The following is a 25,814-nucleotide window of genomic DNA, read 5'->3' as shown; positions in this document are numbered from 1 at the left end:
TGCTTCCCTGAGTGTTTCCTCAAAGAGCCCTCAGAATTTCTCATGAGAGATAAGTGAGTGTGCTCCTCTCTCCAGGAATATGTACGGGTACAGCTAGTTTTTAAGAAGGAATTGTAACCTCTCCTGATTGGATTAAAGTCATTTACTGTTACAGTTTTGTCCATCCCAGTTGTCATTCCTTGAATTATAAGTCTTTGTTCTTGCTCGAGTCCCTTGCTTTTGTCTCTGCTGTAACTGACCATGGACCCTATTTTTATTTATTTATTTTCCTCTCTTCTGATTTCAGTTTGCCATAGTTGAACAATTAATTAATCGAATGATAGTGCTAGGCTCCAATTATGTTAATTAGTTTAAAACTATTTGTGTCTTGTCACGCATGCATGTTCGGGATTTCCCGGACAAGCTAAGATAAGCACCACCGCTCTTGGGAGAGAAGGTGGTGCTGCTGCCAATGGTATGCTCTCACTGCCCAGTACAGACACCCAATGAGGGTACTTATAACCTGTCCATGACATCCAGAGTAAACCTTCTGGTCACTTTACCATAAAAAGCATTGACCCAGGAAAGTGACGTCTCATTGCCGAGCATGACCCGAGTCTAATAAGAGCTGCAAAGTAAAGAACAACAAAAGTGTTACTAGCTGCTCTAGAATTTTTGTTTTTTCTGTTGTGTCTCACATACCTGTTTTATTTTAATTTTTTGTTGCTGATCGCAATTAAACAGGGTTTACCAGGGCAGAACCCCAACATTTCTCCCTGCTTCTGACTGTCTTCTTGCTGCTGGTCACAGTTTTATGCACTCCCTATGTACTTAGTAAAGTTTGTAATTGTATTTTACCTGAGAACTCATCACAGTGACCTGTGCTGGCAAATAAACTGAATTGAATTGAATAAAGACAGCAGTTTGCCAATGCCAGACTTGATCATTTATGTCTACCTTAACAGCAACATCATTAATTAGTAGGGAACTGACTGGCATTACAACTATTTATATTGTTTGACTTCTGGTTTCACAGTTGAAAATATTTTTAAGGACAATTCTTGATTCCAGGAAATACAATACATTCATGCTGTTCAAGTCAAACTAGCTATGAAAAGTTATCCAGTAAGGAGCAGTGCTTCATTGTCTATCTGTTTAGTGAGCCTTCACCACACTAGGTATAAAAAACAGCTTTTGATATTTGGCACACTGTATTAATCAATGTACTCACTCACATTTTGAAGTCACTTTCCATTGGTCTGGTATGCAGAATGTCAAAACACAAGAAGTACAAGGAAGGAATAAAAAATAGATAGAATTGCAGAACAGCATTACATTTCAAAGGGAATTTATGATTCAGGAGGCCAACTAGACATAGGCTACATGTGCTGTTGATCTGAGAGTCTGTGTACCATGAAACTGCAGAGATAAGAAACGCAACAAGGTCAGTGAAGTTATTACTAAAAATGTTTGTGATGCTGTGGTGGGCTGGCACCCTGCCCGGGGTTTGTTTCCTGCCTTGTACCCTGTGTTGGCTGGGATTGGCTCCAGCAGACCCCTGTGACCCTGTAGTTAGGATATAGCGGGTTGGATAATGGATGGATGGATGGATGTTTGTGATGACAACTTTTGCAATGACAGAGATGTATCAACCAGAAGGACACACAGACAGACACGAGGGCACTTATCCTTAAGTGGATTTTATAGACAACTACCTCAACAGATGAGCTTTCATTAGTGCTGCTCAGAGCCAGCATTTCTCATTTCATGTTTGTTCTCCAACTTGAAACCAAAACAAAAGAAAAATTGTACAAGAAAAAAAAATCATAAAACCTTTTCATTTTCTCCTTCTCTCTGCTCTTAATGGATAAACTCTTTTACTCAGCGTTGATATTTAGTGACACATAAGTATTATCTTAGGGAGTTAAACACATTTTAGTCTGAACAGAGAAGGCTGCATGATGGCCTAATCTAGTTAAATGAGTAAAGGCATTGATACATTTGATCCAGCAGAGTTATTTTGAAGCAATTCATTGCACAATGCATTTTAGGAAGCTTAACAATATAGCAAGAAATGTAGTTCAAGCAAAAACCTTGAAAACATCTGCAATGTGTCTGGATGGGGTACTGTGGTAGCTTACTCAAATTAACTTGATGGGCTAAATGATCCTCTATTATGCATCAAAGTTTTTATATTCCTATATTCATATTGGAGTTTGTTAGACTACAGGTCACTTTTGAATATGTTTTATTGGAAAAGCAATTTATAGCAGCTTATAAAGTACAGTTAACTCACTATCATCTTCGGCTATGGCTATCATATATTCTGGCTCCTGTTCCATCTCACTAGCAGCACAAGCTGCTATATACGTAAGTGCAGGTATTGGGATGAATAAACACTTTGAGATGCATCTAAATGCAGATTTTTTAGTGGATTTTTTTTGCACATCTTTTTCTTTTTGATCTATGTTTCTTTGAGTGATATACACTCAAAGGGCAAATTATAAGGAACCCTTACTTATCTATGCAAACCTATTTAGCCGATCATATGGCAACAGGACAATTCATAAAATCATGTAGATACGGCCAGGAGCTTCAATTGGTGTTCACATGAAACACCAGAATGGGGAAAAAATGTGATCTCCGTGACTTCGACTGTTGCATGATCATTGGTGCCAGTTGGGCTGGTTTGAGTATTTCTGTAACTACTGGTCTCCTAGGATTTTCACACACAACAATTTTTAGAGTTTACTGAGAATGGCAGAATAAACAAAAAAAAATATTCAGTGAGTTCTTTGGATGGAAATTCCTTATTTATTAATGGAAAATGGCCAGACTGGTTTAAGATAGTGGAAAGACTACTGTAACTCAGATAACCACTCTGTACAACTGTGGTGAGCAGAAAAGCACCTTAAATGCACAACACATCTAACTTAGAGGCGAATGGGCTACAACAGCAGAAGACCACATCTGGTTCCACTCTAGTCAGTCAACAACAGAATGCTGAGGCTGCAGTGGACACCATCTCACCAAAACTGGACAGTTAAAGACTGGGAGAATGTAATCTGGTCTGATGAATCTCTTTAGGTGGTATCTGGAAGCTTAACTTTAATAAATGTCGCCCCTTAGGTGATGGTGCCGTAGGCAGCCACCTATGTTGTCTAATGGATTGACCCGCTCTGGTGGCGGTGTAATGGTCTATCCAAACTGTCTTGGCATGCTTTGGGCTTATTCATACCAATCAAAGACTGCTTGAATGCAGTGGCGTATTTCAGTATTACTGCATAATGTGCAGCCTTTCATGGCCACAATTTACCCATTTTCTAATGACTCATTCCAGCATGATAACACATGTCACAAAGCAAAAGTCATCTTAAACTGGTTTTATGAACATGACAACAAGTTTTGTGTTCTTCAGTGGCCATCCCTCTCACCACATTTAAATCCAATAGAACATCTTTGGGTGTAGTAGAACAGGAGATTCACATTATGAATATGCAGCTGACAAATCTGCAGAAACTGCTTGATGCAATCATGTCAACATGGACCAAAACTAAAAAAATTGAGGCTGTTTAAAGTGCAAAAGAATGCTCTACATAGTATTACTATGTTTCTAGTATAAATTAAAAATATTTTTTTTATTATTGTTTAATAAACTATTTAAATTTATTTTTCCATCAAGCAATCCACAGGTTTATGGCAGCTGGCTTCCTACTTTACTAATGGCTAGTTCAAGCCTGGCTGCCAGTCCAGTTCAAATATCCAAACACACCACATTATTAGCTCTGATTTAATAGTATTGCACTGATCATCTGTTAGATATATTAGGAAAATTTTGAGTTTTTCCAAAACTCATCTTAAGATGACAAGCATGGCAAAAAATTCTAGTTTTTTTTTTGTCTAATATAACCTCACACCTTTCTGTGGATATATTGTAAACTTGGCAGTTTGGGCCTGAGTAGCATCTAAATGATACACATGCAAAGAGCAGCAGCACTTTTGCTTTACAGAATTATTAACTCACAGTTCATGCTGCTGTAGTGAATAAAAAATGTTGCCAAGCAGGACATCAAATGTACAGACAAACCCAAAAGTCAAGGACAGCCACATTACCACAGATAACACTGACTAAAACAACTTGGGATGGCTGAACATGCCGAAAACATAAACAAAACAATTAAGTACATTGCTAAGACAAGACATCACAACCATTAGCGCATAAGACAGAATGTATGTGTGGGGGTTAGAGAATAGTGATAACAAAATACACTTAACTAGAGAAAGACAAATGTGTTATCACAGTGTCGGTTCAGATAGAATTAGCCAAAGAGCTAAATAAGGTGCACTGACACTTGTAGTGGCACCTAGTATTTTAAAATTTGGGTACACTGAGCTGGTGTTTTTTAGTGTGTTGTAAATGAGACGGTTTGCCCTATGATTAAAAATTAATAAGCTGCCAATATTTTTAGAATAACTGAAGATGATATGTGATCTTCTGCCATGGTCTCACATTTTATGTCATCTGCTGTCCTGTTTTCCTGCTGGATTGTGATAATAACAGGGCTTTGTTGATAGGACCAGACTAATCCCTACCAACCGCTTCCAGCTTCTGGGTGGGAATTCCCTGCTGCACCCAAGCCAATTATAAGAGATACATATAACCACCCCAAAGTGTTCCCAACTCACCCCTTCATGTCGTCTTATTAATTTGGGTCGGGCACGCCTCTTGTGGAAGTCACCCAAACAGGGAGGCTAGATGCCTAACTCCATCTGGAGAAGTGGTGGCTCTGCCTAAAACCCCTCATGCACATTTCTAACACCAGCAACCATAATCACTCACAGCTTGTGACCATAGTGTTAGGACTAAGAGTGATATTCTCTGGTCAGTGTTTGGCTTCTAGGTGATCCATATAGCCACTCAGGGTAATTTTGAAGAACTTGTGAAATTCTAATGAGTTTTTAATCGCAACCATAGTGAAGGTCAGAGGTCAGTTTCAGTGCCAACTTGATGACAGTTATGAGCAGGAAAGGTCCATTAGACATTGGCAGTCCACACTGGCTTGGCACATAGAAATAACTTCTTACTGAAGGAATGCAATTGGAACTTATGCAGGAGATTGTAAAATAACAGCTAAATAAAATGCATGTGGAGATTGGAGTGATGGAATTAATCTACAGTATAATCTCTGTGTACTGTATGTATCTACTATTGTCCTCTCTTAGAAACAGTGAGTTTGTTGTGTTTGAAAAGATGTCACCAACTTCACTTGTGAAGGTGGCCCCAACTAGCAAAAGGCTGCCAGGGGCAAAGGCCCTACCTGGATGACACAAGCCATATGAAAGACATCCAGTGCAGAAAGAATGAGATTGAGAGAGGGCAGGGGTTGCAAGACCTTCTGGATCCTAGTGGGCAGCATGGGGTTCCAACTAGTAAATGGATTAGCACTGAAGGGACACTGAGGGTTGCTAGAGAGAATTCCAACCATATGCCCCTTCTATGATCCTGGCAGCAAGTTTAAAGTCAAGGGGATAATGAAAGTTGGGAGGAGAGAGAAATGACATGTAACAAGGGAAGTGTTTATAGTTTTTAAAAGGCGAGCAAATAAGTGAGCCATCCCTCAGGCAGATTTGGAGCATAAAACCTATAGTCAGGTTCAGAGTGGCAGTTGTGTTCATCTACGTATTTTATATACTCAATACACTCGAATACAGAGAGAGGTGAGCTGTCACGCGTAAACTACCAGTTGGGTGTGTTGGCTCAGATGACAGATAGATAGACCCAAGGAGAGAATCAGATGGGTAGTGATTTTGTGCATTAATTGCTTAGTGGAGGTTTCTGTTTTGGGGGAATTGATCTTGTACCATTTATCAGGGCTTATACCTTATCTCATGTTAGGGCTAGGGCTAGGGCAAGGGAATAAAACCTCTTGATTTCAAACAAAAGACCAGACGGTGTGCTGTGTTTTATCAAGGAATCACATTCCTTCCTATGTCTTCAAAGAATCATTGGTGGGGTACTGGGAAGGAGAATGGCTGAGTTGCAACCTCAAATTCTGAAGCAGCAATACAGAAATTTCCATGGCTATTCCAAAGAAAACATTTTCTCTTGTGTACAAATATTTGATGGCTCATACAAGTTTGTCAATTCTGTCTGCTTCTTATGGACTTGGACAGCTCTCATGACTACTTTAGGATATCTTGTGAGAGCTTATGCAAAAGAATTGGGTTCCATGATGACTGCTGTGTGACATCTAGACCTGTGTTTGTGGAGCAAGGGTTATATCTCAATCCATGAGGTCAAATCACATTAATTAAAGTAGAGGACTTATCTCTACTTTAATCACAATTTTCCTGAATAAAATAATAAAGCATATGGAAAACATAACATTACTATATGATAGGGTACAATGTTGCACTTTTGGCTTCACCTGACTGTGATCTCTAATGCACACCAGAGCAGTTAATAGCTCAAAATCAAGTGGTCAAGATACACAGAAAAATTCAAACTCTGATCTGAAATCTTGGTCCTCCAGTGTGTTGGCTGTGTAGGTGAGAACAGATCAGTGCATGAACTGAGGTACCTTGCAGTCACATGCACGAGAGAGTAGAGTTGATGGATACCTCAGCAGTTCACAATGTGTTGGAAAAATGGGGAGACAAATCAAAGTAGAAGGCAATAAAACAAATGCACGGTGAGCATTAAGTGATAATGGGAGGTGCACTGGCTCATTGGGATCACATCTAAAGCACACTGCTGGAATTATATATCGTATTTGGTTCTGAATTTTCTCAGGTGGAGCTGTGGTCTGTTGTAGGGGTCTACCCTTACCTATTGTGAATTTCCCCTTGGGATTAGTAACAGACAGACAGACAGTCAGTCAGTCAGTACCTACCTACCGTGCCTATTGCCCATTCTATAAACCATATCAGAAGTGAGACGAGAGTAAACATGGAATATCAGACATATTTCTGATTTTTCTTTGTTCTAAATATTTTCTTTGTGTGTCATTTTGATTAAACATTCTGGACATGTGGTGATTTCTTAATGGACCTTGACACTAAAAAAAAAAAGTAATTTTTAGGTCTTGTAGTGTTTAAAGTGTCCTACAAACCTCATTTTGAGTGATCTGTTTTAATGAAAAAAAAAAAACTATGGAAGGATTAACCAACACCAACTCTGGCTTTAAAATAGTATTTAAATGTAATTTAAAAAAAAATCAAAATTTTATGTCATTTTTCCTATTTAGATCATTTTATTTAAATAATTTTAGATAAACATAGATACTTAAAAAACAGTGAATTTAAATTAACAAGACTGCAAATGTTTTGGATATCGTAATCCTAACAAAGATAATACAGTATAATTAACTTATGTTATCATTATCTAGTTTGGATAAAATAAATACTTATAGAATTCATCCATGAAGATAATCTCATCATGGGTTTGATTAGGGGTCACTCTTCAAGGAGTTAATGGCCACCTACTAGAAAATATGCTTTTATTTTCTCAACCCATTTATGCAGCAGAGTGTTCTGGGAGGCAGGCGGCACGGTGGCACAGTGGTAGCGCTGCTGCCTCACAGCTAGGAGACCCGGGTTCACCTCCCAGGTCCTCCCTGCGTGGAGTTTGCATGTTCTCCCCGTGTCTGCGTGGGTTTCCTCCCACAGTCCAAAGACATGCAGGTTAGGCAATTCTAAATTGGCCCTAGTGTGTGGGTGTGTCCTGTGGTAGGTTGGTTTGGTTTTGGGGGATTGGTTCCTGCCTTGTGCCCTGTGTTGGCTGGGATTAGCTCCAGCAGACCCCCGTGACCCTGTGTTTGGATTCAGTGGGTTGAAAAATGGATGGATGTTCTGGGAGGCTCGTGTTCATCTTGGCAGCACTAGGGAACTCTACAAAGTATCAACCATGCATGGGGTGCACTTTCATTGCATGGCAGAAGCATGCTAAAGCTGAATTTCCACTAGCACTGGAAACCAGACAAATGAGGTTAATTAAATGTTCTGTGAACTACCTGTAAAAACTGAAGGCTCATTTGAGTACTGTTGTATATTTGGAATCCTTGTCAATAGAAACACCCTCAACAAAAGTGTTGTGACATTGTGGTCACTGAATGTTTTTTTAAACATATGCTTTGTTGTTTAGGATTTCTGTTATTTTAGGTAATGCTGACTTTTTGAGCAAAATGGATTTAAAAAACATGTAACCAAATATGACGTGAAAAGACTTACTACAATTCAACCTAAAACTGTGCTTAATGCAACTTGGAGACTTTGATCCTTAACAAAACATTATGTCTGGACGCATATCAGAAAAGCTGAAAGAAACTGGTATCTGGTGCAATTTAAAGCAAAGGTGAGGAAAAATGTTGCTAAAAGTACAGCTTCAGTAGTTTATAGCAGTATCCAATGCTTAAGTTTGATGTCATAATTTTAAAAGTAATAGCTTCAATTAACTTGCAGCTTCAACTAGGCCATCAGTCAAACAGAATGTCAGTGTTGCCACTAGGTTTCTAAATCAGCATAAAAGCATGTCTTGGCAATGTGGGGGAAAACTGAACTTCCAGGATGAAGTCCGTATGTACATAAGGAAAATGTGCAAACTCCAAACGCAAGCCTACTAACTCACTTATCAAACCAACAACCACTGTGCCCATTTTTAATTAATTATATTTATTAAGTATAAATGATTGTTTCTCAAATGATGTGCATAGTTTCCATGAACTTTAACATCATTACTTACCATAAAGAAGGGCTAAATATAGATTTTGACACTGGCTAAAGTCAGGATTTTTCTCATTGACTATTAGGGTGAGGTCCCTGGTGCACAATTGTAATTTCTATGTCTCAATTCTTTTACCTCTTCTTAAATCTATCACAATGTAGAGATCTGAAGGTAATGATTTCAAACATTTGAATTAAATCGAGTGAACTATAGGCCCTAAATTGACTTAGACATCGAATTAATTTATGAATCATCTTGCTAGCTACAGTATTTCTGTTTCTGTTTACCAAAATATGTTCCTGCCCAAGATTTCTACTTTGCCCCTCGTCAATATCTTTAAGAGAAGCACAACGAAAAAGCGGATTTAAAAACCATATGGTGGTATAACCAGTCCACCTCAACAAGTGATGCAGAGTGGATTTCAGAGTGCCGGAGCTTAGATTGTGCTATAAATCCATAATGTTAAAGTTAATTTAAATGAGAAAATTATTAAATTACTTATTTCCTGAATATGGTTAATGAGCTTATGTCGAGGCATACTAGTTTTAAAATGTGATCACAGTATCCCTAATGCTGCCAGAGTATATCTTGCCGTTCGCTACTTAAGGTACACCCAAAAGGTCAAAGTCGCATTTTATTCTGCTTAAGTATTCAGGATCTCTCTGTTCAGACGACAGTAGGCGATATCACTGGTTTGTCAGGCTCGAGTAACAAAACAGACAGCGAATACATTCATTTTTTAGTATCTTACATTCACGTCAATAGGAGTACGCGAGTGGCGTGCGACAAATCAACCCGCTCTTGCTTCGAAGAATGATCACCGCATGGACTTTCCACAGGGAAGCAACATTCTCGGCGACGTCAGGAGGATGTCTCCTGTTGATCAAATTACTTGTGGGTGGTTTTAGGCACCTTAAACGGCAATCTCCTGTGTAGAACACCAGGTGATTTACACCGTCCAGTCTCACTTCCTGGCAAATGCAATATACGACTTCTGTCGATAGTGACGTATAGTTAGTGACATTTTCCCGTAAAAGGGGGAATGAATGAAACGTAGCAAAATAGCGTATACTGTGTTGAAGATTTTTTTAATGGTATATGTATATATATATTGCATATATAATATATATATTTATATATATATATACAAATGATCGTGCTTTCAAGGCAATCTAAGTAATGGTTTACAGTTAAAAGTGACCCCCCCAAGAAATGGTTTCGCCCTTGCTGAGGGGTTTTTCCACGCTTCAAGCAAGCAGAGGCAAACTGAATCAACAATAGTTGTACATGGGTTCGCTGTCGAGAACGTTCTGCTCTATTTCTTTTTAAAGCACATTGTTGGCATTGGATTTATACATTTAAGGCGAAAAAGGTAAGATAGCATGATGCGTGCTGTTGAAATATGCCGGTTGTCGCACAGCCGTGATCTATCCACGTGAAGTGTTTCTACTGATCGTGTCTGTTTATAATGCGGCAACAGGAGTGATGGGGGCTAGCGAGTTGCTTAGTCGTCTTTACACGCGGTTACTGTATTGTACTATGTGAAGACAATGGAAAGCTACGGGCTGAGTATTCGTAGTATATTCTTTGGGCGAATCACCCCCTCACTAGATCGTGACGGTTTCTACTTTGTTTTGAGTTACCTTGAAATTGTTTTTTGTGTGCTTGTCATAAAGACGCATTACGCTGTCCTCTCGACTAAAGAACGACGCACGGGTTGCTCTGTTGAACAGAGTCTGTTCCTACGAAGTTTTGCGTCCCGATGCGTTCGTGGAGGTTCACAATTGCTTCTTCTGTGCGTCTTAATATCCTCCTGTTTACCATTGTGCAATTTTTTTCTAACAGATACACGCGTATTATTACTATGATTAGAAATATGTAATTTTTAAAGACAACTGTGTAACAAGTAACGTACCCATGATGGTATAATATGGGTATAATAAATGTCTTTTGATAGAGAGCGGTTTGTATTGTTGTTAACATAATGTGAGAATTTATACAAAGCAAAACTTCCGGATATTGTTAACCACATTGTTAAACACTCCTCTTAATATTCAGAAGGGCACAACACTACGCCTACCCCTTCCCCCAAAAATGATGTTTATGGTCAGCACTTTGGTGCCTTTGTTTCATACTTTTCTTCAACAAAGGACTTCACTCAATCTTGCAATGCTTTTTCATATCTGTGAAGAAAACCAGTCTATCCGAAAACGAAGTATTTGATTTCCAAAAATTTTAGATCTTTGTGCCTTGATTGCTGAACGTGATCTCGATTTCCTCAATCTATTTGTTGATTCGGTTTCCTTGTAAGTGTATTTGGTTGTGAGTACTTGGGGAACCACTATAGATTTGGAGTAAATCATAGTTCTTCCATCTGTCCCATCAGAATATTCTTAATCCAGTTTTAGGGATGAAATTTTTAAGATTTATTTTTATCCATGGTCAAGGGGTTACAGCCTATAGCAATATAATTGGATGCCAGGCAGGAACCAACTCTGGAAGGGATGCCTGACCTTGGTATCATCCCAACATGCAGGGTCATTTTAGAATGGCAATTTAGCTTAACATGCAAATCATTAGAGAGGGAAACCCACATATTCAAAGAGAAAATATTCAGACACCACACAGGCAGCATCTTAGCACAGATTTCACACCCGGAAATCTGGATTTGCAAGGCAACAGTGTTTAGCTCTGCATCGTTGTGCCATACAAGTTTATCTCAAATCAGTATATTGAATTCTCATATAGAGCACTTTATGGTAGGCTGGCTCTGGCAGCTGTACATATCAGATTCAAATAAATTACACATTTTAGCCTACTTTTCATTAAACCAGCTTAAAGAAAAGCATAGACTATCAGATGCTAGCCAATTATATTTCAGATGAACCAGAATAATAAAGTTTAAAGCATTGTATACAGGATGATGATAGCTTATGATCCTTGCAATTCTCAACTGGATTAAGTGGGTTTGATAATGAAGAATGAAATTGGTAATGTTATCATCTTTATGAACAATTTATGCAGATTGTAGCTATGCAGATTGTAGCCATGAGGTGAAATTGGAAAAATATATAAAAAAAGTTAAATTAAAACTGGGAAAACATTTGTAAAGCTGTCACAGAGCTTGTGTATGATTGTGTGTTTAGAGAGCATGCATATACACAAAAGTTCTTAAAGGTTGTAGAGGATTAAAAGCCAGTTATAAACTGTATAGACTAACACCTGCATGTTCAAGTATAGATATTTAGTTTTTCGGTAAAACTTTAAAGATTATTTCTGTGGCATTGTGTTATGCTGGCTTGACTCTCTCTGGCAAAAAAGTAGCAGATAATCTGTATGTATGTACAATATATGAACTGTACATAGTGTAGATTAGGATTTTCACATTGATGCATTTATTTCAAGTTTTCAGATAGGAAGAAAAAGAATGAAACCTCATGCAGCTAAATTTCTTTGTAAGTTGCTGCATTTAATTTAAAATTGCCTACAGGATGTTTTCAGCAAAGATTTGTGTGAGCACTGATGTATAAAATAGCTTAAATTGTGTTATCTGCTAATCACTGTTACTCCTGCAGGATTATTGTCTTTCATTGGTCTCCGTGAAGTACTTTGTTTGCAAATTACACATCTATGCACCATTCTGAATTTTCTCTGATTAACTGACTTCTTTACAAAGTGTAAAAGAGGTTCTTGTGGTTCGAATAATTGTGAAGTGGAAGCAATAAAAACTATGTTTTTATATTGGGAGGAGTTTGTAGCACTTCATTTTAAGCTGCTAAAGGAAGCTTCTGCTTAATGATGTGAGAATTTTAGGAGATAATTTCATTCATTTGTTTATAGGGCCTTTAAAGGGTGAACTAAAAAATTTGCATCTTTCACCCCAGCCTTTCTGTTTTTTTGTACATATTTAATGTTTCTAATTCCCTGTTTAAATACAGAATGCCAAATTTCACACATTTCTGCTTGGATGAAGGTTTCAGCCTAACAAACAAGCTGACCTAATCACAAGTGCATAATGCAGTGGTTTATAAATTTATGAAACTGAAGCAGTAACGAGTTTAGTGTTGGCCACCTTGAGGTTTTGCAGTCGGCTGTCAAAATGCTTTATACCTTTGAATATTTTAGTGGTTGCTGTATTTTTATGAAGCTTTGAAATGAAATAACATATACAATGTAATACAAAATGGCTTACCATCGGCTTTAATGTGTTACAGTAGAGATTTGGTGTGCTGGATCTTGATGTAATGGTGAGAGGTACAAGGAAGGAAATTACCCTTTGTGGTGTGCCACAGGCACCTGCATACACTTAACTGGAGGATAACAGAGATTTAAGGTGTCATTATTCATTACTGTATTATTTATATAACCAAAATTGACCTTTATAAGATTACAATACCTTATAATTATTTAATATTGCTCTACTATATATTTGATACTTTTATCCAAGGCCACTTTGCAAGTTGAGGTTGGAATACAATTGTTTACATCCACACATTGCAAAAATGTTTTAAAAAATCACAAGGAGCACAGGTTTTAGTATATATATATATATATATATATATACAGGGAGTGCAGAATTATTAGGCAAGTTGTATTTTTGAGGATTCATTTTAATATGGAACAAACACAGTGCTATCAGTCAATCCAAAATGTTAATAAACCTGAATGTTTCACAACGGAAATGTGAGTGTGAACATCATCAGGGGAATACATATGCGCACAATTATTAGGCAACTATTAGTGTGCAGATTTATTATGCAACTAAAGGAAAATGAAAATTTTCCCATCTCACTTGTTTATTTTCATCTGTTATAGTGAGAATAATAAACAAACACCTCAAAATTTACAAATAAACATCTCTGACATTTCAAAAAAAATAAATCAATCAATCAATGACCAATATAGCCACCCTTCTTTCCAATAACAGTCATAAGCCTTTCCATTCATGGAGTCTGTCAGTTTCTTGATCTGTTGACGATCAGCTTTTTGTGAGCAGTGACTACAGCCTCCCAGACACTCTTCAGAGAGGTGTATTGTTTTTCTCCCCGTAAATCTAGCGTTTAAGAAGTGCCCACAAGTTCTCGATAGGGTTTAGGTCAGATGAGGAAGGGGGGCCATGTCATTATTCCTTCATCTTTAAGGCCTTTACTGGCTGGCCACGCAGTGGAGAACTTCGATGCAAGTGATAGAGCATTGGCCTGCATAAAAATCATGGTCTTTTTCCTGTATCACTGTTTGAAGAAAGTGTCTTCGAAAAACTGGCAGTAGGTTTGGGAGTTGATTTTGAGTTCATCTTCAATGCAAAAGGTCCAACTAGCTCATCTTTAAAAATACCAGCTCATACCAGTACCCCACCTCCACGTTGGAGTGGAGCTCTGTGCCCATTACTGATCCACAGGTCCATCCATCTGGTCCATCAAGAGTCACTCTCATCTCATCGGTCCATAAAACCTTTGAAAAAAATCTGTCTTCAGATATTTCTTGGCCCAGTTTTGACGTTTCAACTTATGTTTCTTGTTCAGTGGTGGTTGGGTTTCAGCCCTCCTTACCTTGGCCATGTCTTTGAGCACTGAACACCTTGTACTTCTGGGCACTCCAGGTAGGTTGCAGCTCTGGAATATGAAAGTACTGGAGGATAATGGGTTCCTGGTAGCTTCACGTTTGATTCTTCTCAAATCTTTGGCAGCTAATTTGCGTCTTTTGTTCTCAACACGTTTCTTGCGACCCTGTTGACTATTTGCAACAAAATGTTTGATGGTTCTGTGATCACACACCAATATCTTAGCAATTCCAAAAGTGCTGCATCCCTCTGAAAGACTTTTTACAATTTTTGACTTTTCAGAGTCAGTTAAATCTCTTTTTTGGCCCATTTTGCCTGAGGAAAACTAGCTGCCTAATAATTCTGCACACCTTGATATAGGGTGTTGATCTCCTTGGGCCACACCCTCCCTCATTACACAAATACACATCACCTGACGTGCTTAAATCCAATAAGCATTCAAGTTAATACAGCTTGTAGTTGGAATATACGCATTAAAAATGATATGGTCAAAATACTCACTTGCCTAATAATTGTGCACACAGTGTATATATTTATATATGTATGTATGTGTGTATATATATGTATATGTTTAAAAAAAGGAGTCTGTGGAAGGTAAATTAAGTGTGCAGACAAGCCTGAATTTGGTAAACCTGAAGACTGGGGCACTTGTTGAGTACTGTGGCTGGGCTCCAGTGGTTAAAGAACATCATACTGGTTTTAGCTAAACTGGATTCTTTTCCCACTTTACAGATTCAGCAAAAACATAACACAGGTGACTAGGGGTGTATGATATTATCTCAATTATATCTCGATATTTTTGGGGACTTGATAATTAGATAATATTTTGCATCTTTTATAAATGTGTTTGTAAAAGTCCCATTGATCTAGCTTGGTCTTGTTAATAGGATATTAATTGTAGCTTACTAATGAGATTAATGGAAACAATAGTTAAGGAAAATTAAGTCCTATTTATTTTTAATTGAAACTGAAGCAAAATAACACAAAAACATTAAAATCACCAGTCAACTTATTACTGAAATTAAATGGTGCAAGTATGAGAAACTATTTCAAAGCGGCCTACAGGATTTACACAAAAGACTAACAAAACTATTATAATGAGAACATTTTAAACAGACACTTATCCTTAATATAAACAAGATGAATCCAAAGGGAATAAAATACTAATCACAATTGAACTACAGGACATGAACATTACAGTCTGGATAAACATAAAGTGCTTTGCTGTAAGCTGGAATTGGGCAGCATACAAGCAAAAACAAAAATCTAAAATACTGTACCATCCAAAAGTTTTGTCAAATACTAATATATAGTATTTGTAAACAAGTTATGTCATATATTGGGCAAAGATACAAAAAAAACCCAAACCTATAACTTTTTTAAATAACTTCAAGCTCTGTCCAATATTGCAAAAAGATATCGGGGAAAAAAAAAAAAAAACAATTGTAAAATTCTGTGGAGGAATCTTCAAGTTGTGTGACAGAAACACCAGTCAGTCCACAGCATCTGGCTTCAGAGCTCCACGACTGCATGTTACAAAATTTCCTCTGTTGCTGAAAGCCCTCTTAGAAGGGCTGCTTGTGGCAAGGATGCACAGATACTTGTGTTTTCCATCAAATCCACTCAAGTGGATTTACATTACTCTTTACCTTCAGTATCATCAAGTAGTTCTTAACACTAAAATCCCTAAAGCCTACGAAAAAAGTCATAATCCCAGGCCACCTTAAATTCCTTCGCACCTCTGCATTAGCGTCTTGTTTTACAAATGTGTTGATCAGCACAAGCAGCCTGCTATTCCCTCCCCACTGCCGCAGCTCAAGTCAGACAAAAAATTGTCCCAGCTCAAGTCTGTTTATCTGGGTGTGTGGTGCGAGTTGTATAGGGTAAGTAATATATCGTTATTTGGAACACATGCATTTCATGTGTATTCCGTGTCTACAACGATCTGAGTAAATTTAGGATAACAGGAAATGTGAGGCAAGAAATATTGAACACATATCTAAAACAACAACCTTTTTTCATGTTATAGTACTAATGACAAAATTTTGACATGAAGTATATAATGAGTGAAAACTGAAGTCCAAATATCAAAGAAACACTTTCACAAAAGGTACAAGTATAACAAAACAAGTGCGCTTTTATTCAAGAGTATATCCGAAGAAAAACAAGTCAGGTTAGGGTACGATGTTGACACGACCACTTGGCTGGTTCAGAGGTAAGAACTGCTGACTCATAATCAAGAGGTTGTGGGTTTGATTCCGGGTCTTTCCTAGATTTACCATTTTGAGTAGTGAGCTGCTGTCATTGTCACTATTATGGAATAAAAACATACATTTGATTTGAGTCTGTAACAGCCTGTGTATATTTATGGTACTTGTAAAGGTTTGCATTTTTTTTTTTTTTTATTATTATTCAGTTTTATTCTCTCAGTCCCCCCGATCTGACACTGCTTTTTTCAAATAAATACCCGTTTAGTTTTAGGGCTCGTTCACACTTGAGAGTTGTAAATTTCCATCTTTTGTTTATTGATTTTTCAAGCACTTTTAATGGCCTTTAGCAAGCACTTTTAAGGCTTGTGTTCAATGTTTTTTGAGCACTTTTTAAGTGTTTTTCAAGCATTTTTCAAAAAAGTGTTTTGCAAGGGAAAATATAATTGGCATCATTTCCATTCTGTAGGTTGTACAGTGTTGTGAAATGATTATTATATTTCAAGAATGTCTTTAATGACTTTTAGTGTTTTTAATCTTGGTAATCACAGTACTGAAGAGCAGGTGTCATTAGCATTGTGGGTGCACATATTGGGTTCACTTAGTTCTGCAGAAAAGGGAGTTGAGGGGACAATTCTGAAATATAAGGCAGTAAATTCAAGAAGAACAGAGGGATGTTGATAAGCAGGTAAGTAGTGATTTTAGAAAAGAAAAGAAAATTGGTATATTATTTCAAAAAGAAATTGATGAATGCCTCTGCTGGTGCAACATAATCAACCAGTTGTCTAATAATATTCATATACTGTACATTTAATCCTGCATCTGCTCAGGGTTAAATTTAATCTGACCGGTTTAGGGACACAGGGAGTTGGTGATTATCATAGCAACCATGAGTGTAAGGCAAGAAGCAAATGTGATAAGGGACTTAGTTGCCCATCCAATCTGAAAAGAGCGTGCTGCATGCAACCCAGCAAAAGAAACATATATTATTAAAGTATTAGTTTTGTTGTAATTCAGTTATTTGGTAAAGATATTATAAAACCAGTGGTTCTGATGGTGCAGGGTCCAATGTTCAACCAGAGGCATTGATTGGGGATAGAAAAAGGGATGGAAGTTATTTACTTCATGAAAGACAAAATGTATTTTCTTAATTGAAAAACATTACTGATACATTTCCAGTATTCGGTGTTAAAAAAATGGATAATAATATTAAACACATAATACTGATCAATCCAGAAATATACAGGCAGAATGTGTAAACCCCATTCAGCTGATGATGTAAGGAAGGAATGCCAGCTCTGCGCTACCATGCTGCCTGTTTGTTAAAAAATCTGTACCAAACTTAAACCCTATTAAAACTAAATGTATACCTATAGCTTTTGTTGTTGAATTCTTGTCACTTGAATGCAGGGTATATGTGCACATTTCACTCCCTCATCAATACCTGTCACTTGACGACCAAAGTACATGCATGGTTGATGACACTGGCATTGGTTTTTTTTGTTTGTTTCAATAAGCAGCATTGTATGACAGTTACTGATGATTTCAATGTAACAAGCATTTTGCAGAATACGCTCAAAAACTGGAGTTTTCTAAACCACTCACTGCTGAAATGCTTATCCTGTGAATAGTAATGGCAAATAACTTTTGAAGCTATTTAGATAGAGGAGCATTCCGGCCCTTATTTGTGAATAGCTCCTAAATGTTGATGGGCTTGTTACTTGCTGGTAATTCCTCTTTACTACACTTGATAGAAATATGATCATTCCTGAAGAATTCCACAGAGTAGGCTTCATAGGAGGAGCTATGTAAAACTGGCCTTATAAAGAGTTAGTGAGGCCATGTAAAGCTGGTAGGACAATTTAAGATCGATAGAAGGCAGCATATACTCGGGGACTTTCCTGTAGAAGTGTCCTTTTCAAGATAACTGAAGATTGAGTGATTCTGGAACACTTGGAATCTGATAAAGGTAGCTCTAGCCTGATGTTCCTTTAATAAAAGATTATTTGCCTTAACCCTAGAATTTATTCAGGTACTGGACCAGAAGTGGCCCCATAACAAAGTTATTGCATTCTTGAGTAAGCAAACCTTTTGAATCTAGAATAAAAAGGTGAGATAGGGAAAGGTCTCGCCAGCAGAAAAAAAAGATTAAAGCAGGATGTGATAGAAAGGTAGTTCTCTCATATGAGGTACTTTTAAGGTATGTGAGTGTGAGGCAGAGAGTGATACTTGAAGGAATAGTTTTGTTGTCATCTTCTCCGTTTGTTTTATTTGCTCCTTTTTATGTTCTCCATTTAGTCAGCCCTTCTTTGTGTTTAAGCATTTTGTATATCTTGGTCTTGGTGGAGACACTCTTTTTACAATGGGCCAACATGTCAGTTCCCTGAAAATATGATTGATTCATTAAACAAATGTGTATATATAGTATATGGCACATCTAGGATAAGGTAGTTGGCAGTTAAAATTACCATGACAGTGAGCAACCCAAGTACATACAGAACATATCTCTGCTAAATTGTTAATATCAGAACTAAAAAAAAAATAATTAAGTGTTTTATATTATAATTGATCACATGTCACTAGAATTGATCATAAGGATCAATACGAAGTGAGCCCAAAATCGTGAACATACTGTATTTTAATAGTGTGTCTTATTACTATTCTAAGCAAGATTTCTGTAAGTAAAATCTGTTAATTAAAAATGTGTATCTCTGTGTATGAAGGTTGTTGCTGCTTACCATGATTGTTAATATTTGAAATCGATTTAAGTCATGACTGTTTACTTGCTAAAATTCAATAAAAGTTTGATCAGAAGAATGTATAAGAACTGCTCAATATTTTTTTTTTCTCCACTTCTTTGAAGATTTTTAAGTCACTCTTGTTCATGCCTTTTCACTCATCTTTGTTGAAACTTGTTTTCTGTGAATCACACCAAACACCTGGGTTCTGAAAGTTAAAATGGTAATCATTTTCAACCCACATCAAAAGCCATCATGGTTGTAGTCTGCTTTTCCTATGTTCCTCTCAGTTTACACCCTTGCGAGGTTCCTGTCTAGGTATAGTTAATCTCATGTTAATTGGATTCTATGACATCTGTGAATCTGGAGGGGTGATTGAAAGTGTAGAAGGGGGAAAAATTTGAAAATGGACTGGTTCTGGCATGCTCAGTTATTCCTGCAAAGTTTAGTAAACTTGTAGTTATAATTTGGCACACATTTATCAAATGAAGTCTGATTCATAATGCAGTTTCAAAAAAAAAAAAAGTTCCAGTGTGTGGGAAAGTTTACCTTTTAGTCTGTAGCAACTAGGCTGTGCACTTTTATATGAATGCTAGTAAGAGTGATTAGCTAGTGAACAATTTAGATATGCACAGTGTCAGTTTTTTATTTTTTTTTTAATGCTTTCTTTTTTAACAGTTTAAACAGTACAAAGTACAATACACAATTTAGGAAAGCTATTTGTAAGAACTTGCGGATTTTGTTTGAAAAATCATGCAAGTTTAACCAATGCTGATGTAATAACTTTATTACAAGTATGAAATTGTCTATTTTTATTTTTACTCAATGTTCTCAACTTTTAAGAATTGTTTCCATTTTGTAGTAGTAGAAGTAAGTGATTTTTTTGTTTCATTTTTGAGCCTTGTGTTTTTGATAGGACAGGTGGAGATGGCTTTTTTAAGTCTTGTGATTACTACTTGTAAATGTTCTCCAGGGGTTACAGGGTGTTAGAAAGCCTCAAATAGAAAACCGTTGCCACTGTTGTTATGAGTGTTATTTAAATAGATTTACATTTCATAGTTAAAGTAAAATTACCTTGTCTGTGTTGAATTTACCCAATTTCTGTTCACATTTTTGTAAAATTTTCTTGGCTTCTCAAAAATTCTTGTGTACATTAATGCCTTGGTAATTGGTTGCTATAGTGTCTGAGGTCACCCTGTGATTGACAAATGCACATTCTTTGGTTGATTTGCCTTATGTCAAAATTACAGTATGAGATGGTGGTGTGTTTCAGTTACCTGTCGTTCCAAATAACAGGATTTCCAAAAAATCTGTGGATGTAGGAATATTCTTCCTAAACACAGTTTTCATATGAGCTCAGACAAAGTCCCTACATAAAATTCTTTACTTCTAACCTGAATGGTTGCAGAAAGCATCGCTTAAATAGACTTGGAGCAAAACTAATGATGTCCTGTGTTTTGTGTACATTTATTTTAAAATAATATATATATATTTTCTTTGCTGTGTAGTTTCTGTTGATATAAATTGGGTAGAATATACTAGGATCTTAATTAAAATTAATTATTGTGTGGAATTCTTTTAAAAGTAAGCGTATGTCCTCATATAAGCATTTTTTATTACAGATTTTGTGATACACTACAGCAAGATAATTCTATTTCTTAATGTGAATCATATGTAATTATTTTACATTTAGTTGTGTTTTGATGTCTTTGGAAATGACAAATTCAAAAATAGTAAGATGAAATTAAATACACTTTTTTGCTTGTTGTTTTATAAATTTCCATTACTTTCTGTTAATTTTAAATGATGTTTGCTTGGTAATTAGCGTGGCAATTAATTAACCCTAACCATCCTTAACACTACGGTATTTTTAAACATGCCCTGCTTTTACAAAAGTTGACACAATAAAGCAAAAAAAAAAAATCCAAAAAACTGCATTTATTTGTCTTTTTTTTTTTTATACTTCCAGTGAAAGGCAGGATATACTACAGGTGTGTCCTTTTCTGTTCTCTTCAGTTTCCTGGCTAGACAAGTGCTCCTGTCATGTCAAACCAGTTTTCAAGTTAACCCTTAAAGTAATTTGTACACTCCACACTGTCCTTGTTAGTGTGAAGAATGTGTTAAGACCGTTAATGCCTTTTTTTTTTTATTTGGTGCTATGACAATCGAAATGACCTGTTGAGCATGATATTTGAGCTAATATTATACACAACAGAAAGACTGAAGAAACGGACAGTTTTTTTTTTTTTTAAGTTGTAATATTAAACTGCTGTGGTAGGCTGGTGCCCTGCCCCGGGTTTGTTTCCTGCCTTGTGCCCTGTGTTGGCTGGGATTGGCTCCAGCAAACCCCCGTGACCCTGTAGTTGGGGATATAGTGGGTTGGATGATGGATGGATGGATAATGGATGGATGGATATTAAAATGGTAAAGTTTTCTATGGTCTGAAATTAGTGTCTAATGGAGCTAAGTGAGCACAAGTTCTGTAACTGAGATTTTCCATAACGCTACCATAGTTTCTATATTTTTAACATATCTAATTGAAACTATAAATGTTTTTGGCTATCAACTGGAGTTTAGAATTGTTTTTTTTTATTTTTAGCAAGATCTAAAATATTCTATTTGAACAATAAACAAGAAACTAATCAGAAATCCTTTTAAATCAAAATGTATTAATTAAGAGCTACTGAAAACTGTACTTTTTTCTGACTCTCAGGATCTTTAGTACAGATCTTTCTTCCATATCTATTTATTCAATCTCTTGCCACTGCTGTAGAAACATCACATAGATGTGATGGCAGATAGTTCATTTAAGGCATGGAGGTATACAGCATTGCCAGTTAACATGTTTTAGAATGTTTAAAGAATATCGTGGAGAAACCGCATCCAGAGGAACTCCTCAAGTTTGTGGAAGAAATATGCAAAGACAGCACCAAATCTATTCTTGTGTAGATTGCAAAGTGTCCAAAATAGCAGTAAAACGTAAAGTGCTTCCATTCTGCTGAACAATACATATTCATATTCGTAAATTACCTTTTAAACTGCAGTGTTTAGCATACAGCTATATTCATAAATATGAAAAGTCAATTATTTACAAGTAAATTTATCTAGTATGATTCTTGCTGTCCTTGTAAAGAATACTTTATTTTACTTTTCCAGAAGATAAGAATGAAAATTTTTTTTAGTGTAAAAATTTTATGCTTGCAGTGTATTTATCGACAATAGAATTAAACTGTTACACTGTATTTTTCTGATGGAAATTCCCCCACACATACTGAAAGCATTTTTTTTGCTTATGTTCTGCTCAAATTGTATTTTAACAAACAAACAATAGCTTTTATTAGTTGCAAGCACTGTTTACCATCTAGTGTATATGTAGCATGCTTTCAAGCACATCTCTTACAATAGAATTCTTTCTTTTTTCCCCCCTTCAGGATCATCATGAATGAAGAAGAGCAGTTTGAGAATATTGATCTTAATGATGACAATGTTTGCAGTGTGTGCAAACTGGAAACTGAGACAGGAACATTGTCATTTTGTCATATATGCTTTGACCTTAGTATAGAAGGTAAGAAAAAACCTTTTCTGTTCCATTGTTACAATGATAAACTCCCAATTAATTATACTTTTAGGTTCAATATTGTCATGTATACATGGTACAAAGAAATGTATTTTTGTGTTTGGCCCTGTAGTGCCTAAAGAGATTTCAGTGCCATAAATAATAAATGTACATGCAGCGGTATTGTTAGCCAATTCTTTTAATAGCTGTACAAGTCTAACACATATTTCAATACATTTTAAATGGACAGATGCTATTTTCACAAAGTCTGTGAGTTTTTTTTTTTTGTTTGTTTTATTTTTAATGATATTGCCTTTTGTTTAACCTGTTTTATCATTGCTAAATCGGTTTTTGGACCTACTGAGAAATTGTAACATTTTCTTATAATAAAAATGATTCATTATATAACATTTTTATTTTATTGAAAATCAGACATATTTTACTGCTTTATAGTATTAGTAGTATATCATGTGATTGTCAAATTCATATCTGAACATCAAATATATTTGAAGTACAGTATATTAAAGTCATAATATATAGAATAAACTCTGTTAGTACTAAGATTGCTACATTAACCTGGCCATCCTTGTTTTTTATTTAAAGGAACAGTATACTTGTATTGACATTGATGAAACTAGCTTCTGGTCAATGTGAAGAAGTATTTTTTTTTTTACTAGATTTGTTCTGATCAGTGGAGCTTCATTATGGCATGGCACATTCTCCTCATCCTGTCAGTCAGCCCAGTATGTGGCTTTCTAAACTTGGCCTTTCATTTGACAGACAGCCAACCCATCATAGAGTAGCGTCATAGTACATTGAAAATATATTTTTGTGATACTTAAAAAGCAATGAACCTTTATCAGTACAACCTCAGTACAATTGTTGGTGGCCCAAGTACCAACGTCCTGGGTATGAGGTTAATCTGCAACCAGGACTGCATGTAGGCCCTCCAACCTGCAGGGAAAAACCGGGGGGTTGGTGGCAGAATTGGCACTTCAGCCACCATTTAAAAAAACAAAAAACTTCACACTGTTACCATTCCATCTGAACTAGTGTGGTCACTAGTCAACTTCTGTTTGTTTCAAGTACTTCTGAGCTTATCTGTTATTGGTTTGGTCCAGCTCTGGCTCACTATTAAACATCAGTTGGTGATACTTGTTTACAAATCTGGTACCATACCATGTCATTTTCAGAACTTGGTTAATCCTGAACAGGATTGTGGGTAACAGGAGCCTAACCAGAATATCCAGAAAAAATCTGAGGAGAATGTATAAGCCAGCACAGTACACTTTTGCCACAGCAAAACTTAATTAAGGAGTTTATGTAAAAGATAAAGAAAAAAGCACCATATTTTCTAATTGCTTTAATTTTTTACACTCCTTTTTAAATGGGAGTTTAGAGATCAGTTTAGCCAGTGCACAAGCATGTAGTAAATAAAATGAATAAAGGCACAAAACTAGCAGCAGGTGGCTTGGAGCACATGGGCTTTGTGGCTGGTAGTATGCAGGAGCTGCTGAGAAAGAGAGAGAGAAATAAAGCTGCTGAGCTGGCTGGTGCACATCACAAGGCTAGGTAGTCCTAGCACAGCGCAACTTTCAAAGACACATTAGAGACAATATGTTTTAAACTGGAAAAAAAAAAAAATAAAGATACCAAATTGTTTGATATAAAAAAACAAAAAAACACCAAGTTCTGTTGTAATGAAAAATCGGCTAAAGAAAATTTAGATTTTGCATTGGGATGGCTGTATGTAATTATTATGTTCACATAACTAGTTATATTGTTAAGTTGTTTATCTCTTAAAATACTGTATTAAACACAATTTTAGAATGTACTAGAGGTGAGTTCAGTACTGTTTTTTTACAAATTGATTTGGAATGCTTTCAACATGCAGTAAATCAGTAAATGTAATTTTATTTTGCCTGGTAAAATATATGAAAAAGTGACATAGTTTAAATGGCACAGCGTGCAGGCAACTATCAAAACACACAGACTTAACTGTTTAAATAGACAAATCAGCATTCTGACAATATTTTGCAATGTTAAAGGGACTAAAAGATGGTGTCTGCTTTGTTGAAACTGCAATGGCAGTGCATTTCATAAATAACTAATTGTAGCTGATGCATATTTTTGTATTTCCAATATTTATTGGTACTAATAAGTCAGTTCCATACATGCTGTGTATAAGTGGAAAATAAAAGTGAAATTTTTTAATGCTGGCCAGAAAATGAGCCCACAGAGTTTTTTCCTTTTTCTTTTGGTCTTGTATCTGGCAAGGAAGCTTGTACGTTTTTTAGAGTACTGGTTGCGTGTGAGATGCCATTATCTGGAGCCATCTTTACTAGTTGGATTGGGGGTTTTGGCCTTGGGGTGGTCTTGGTTTTAGTTTCATGGTTGGGATTGGGTGTTGTTACTGGGCATCTTCTCAAAGCTGAGGAAGAAAAAGAAGATAACATTAACCAAAGGACCCCCTCTCGCCCAAAAGTGGTATTGCTTATCTTGGTTGAACCCGAAAGACAATCCCCCCAGTCACACGTGTGTAGTAGTTCTAATATAAAGAGTGCAGAAAGTAAGGGGAAAAAATGCTTTTGTTTTGTCTTTTAACAGCCAATTACATGGATAAGTCACTGTTCAAATATTGTACCGTATAAATAAGATTAATAAGATGAGGACTAAAGACAGTTGATGATTTTCCTTTTTAGTAAAGATTGCACTGCAGAAGGGTCTTGTGATAAGTTTATGAGCTTTTGACAATGGCGTCCTGTATTTCATCTGATTAACAGAGACAACACAAAACAGTTTGCAGAACTAATTGTCTTGGTGCTGCATTAGATTAAATGTTGGATTTTTATTTAATTTGTAACATATACACACAACGAGAGATAATACAGTGAAATGCAGTGTATTACATATTAAGAATATTACCTATTAAAAGGTATAGATTAAAAGTACTGAACTAATTGTAATTGTGTAACATATATACACATTAGAGGTATAATTGTTAAATATTAAATAATAAAGAGTTAAATATAAATGATTGACTATTTCTACA

General features: G+C 36.2%; 1 protein-coding gene across 2 annotated transcripts in view; it reads left to right on the top strand.

Moving 5' to 3' along the window:
• Window positions 1-9,938: 9,938 nt before the first annotated feature.
• The window catches only part of c2h21orf91 (chromosome 2 C21orf91 homolog), a 38,498-nt gene continuing 22,622 nt past the window's right edge, over window positions 9,939-25,814 (top strand). The window contains exons 1-2 of one of the 2 annotated variants that reach the window (XM_039744568.1): window positions 9,939-10,073; window positions 22,638-22,771. In XM_039744568.1, the coding sequence (XP_039600502.1) occupies window positions 22,645-22,771 (127 nt within the window). In that variant the 5' untranslated portion in view covers window positions 9,939-10,073; window positions 22,638-22,644. Of the gene's footprint in view, window positions 10,074-18,351; window positions 18,438-22,637; window positions 22,772-25,814 lie in introns of those variants that run through there. The other variant, XM_039744569.1, reaches the window with a different exon arrangement.

This window comes from Polypterus senegalus, chromosome 2 (genome assembly GCF_016835505.1).
Source record: "Polypterus senegalus isolate Bchr_013 chromosome 2, ASM1683550v1, whole genome shotgun sequence".
Classification (NCBI taxonomy): Eukaryota; Metazoa; Chordata; class Cladistia; order Polypteriformes; family Polypteridae; genus Polypterus; species Polypterus senegalus.
Note: the sequence above shows the minus strand (reverse complement) of the source record. Positions and strands in the feature narration are given on the sequence as shown.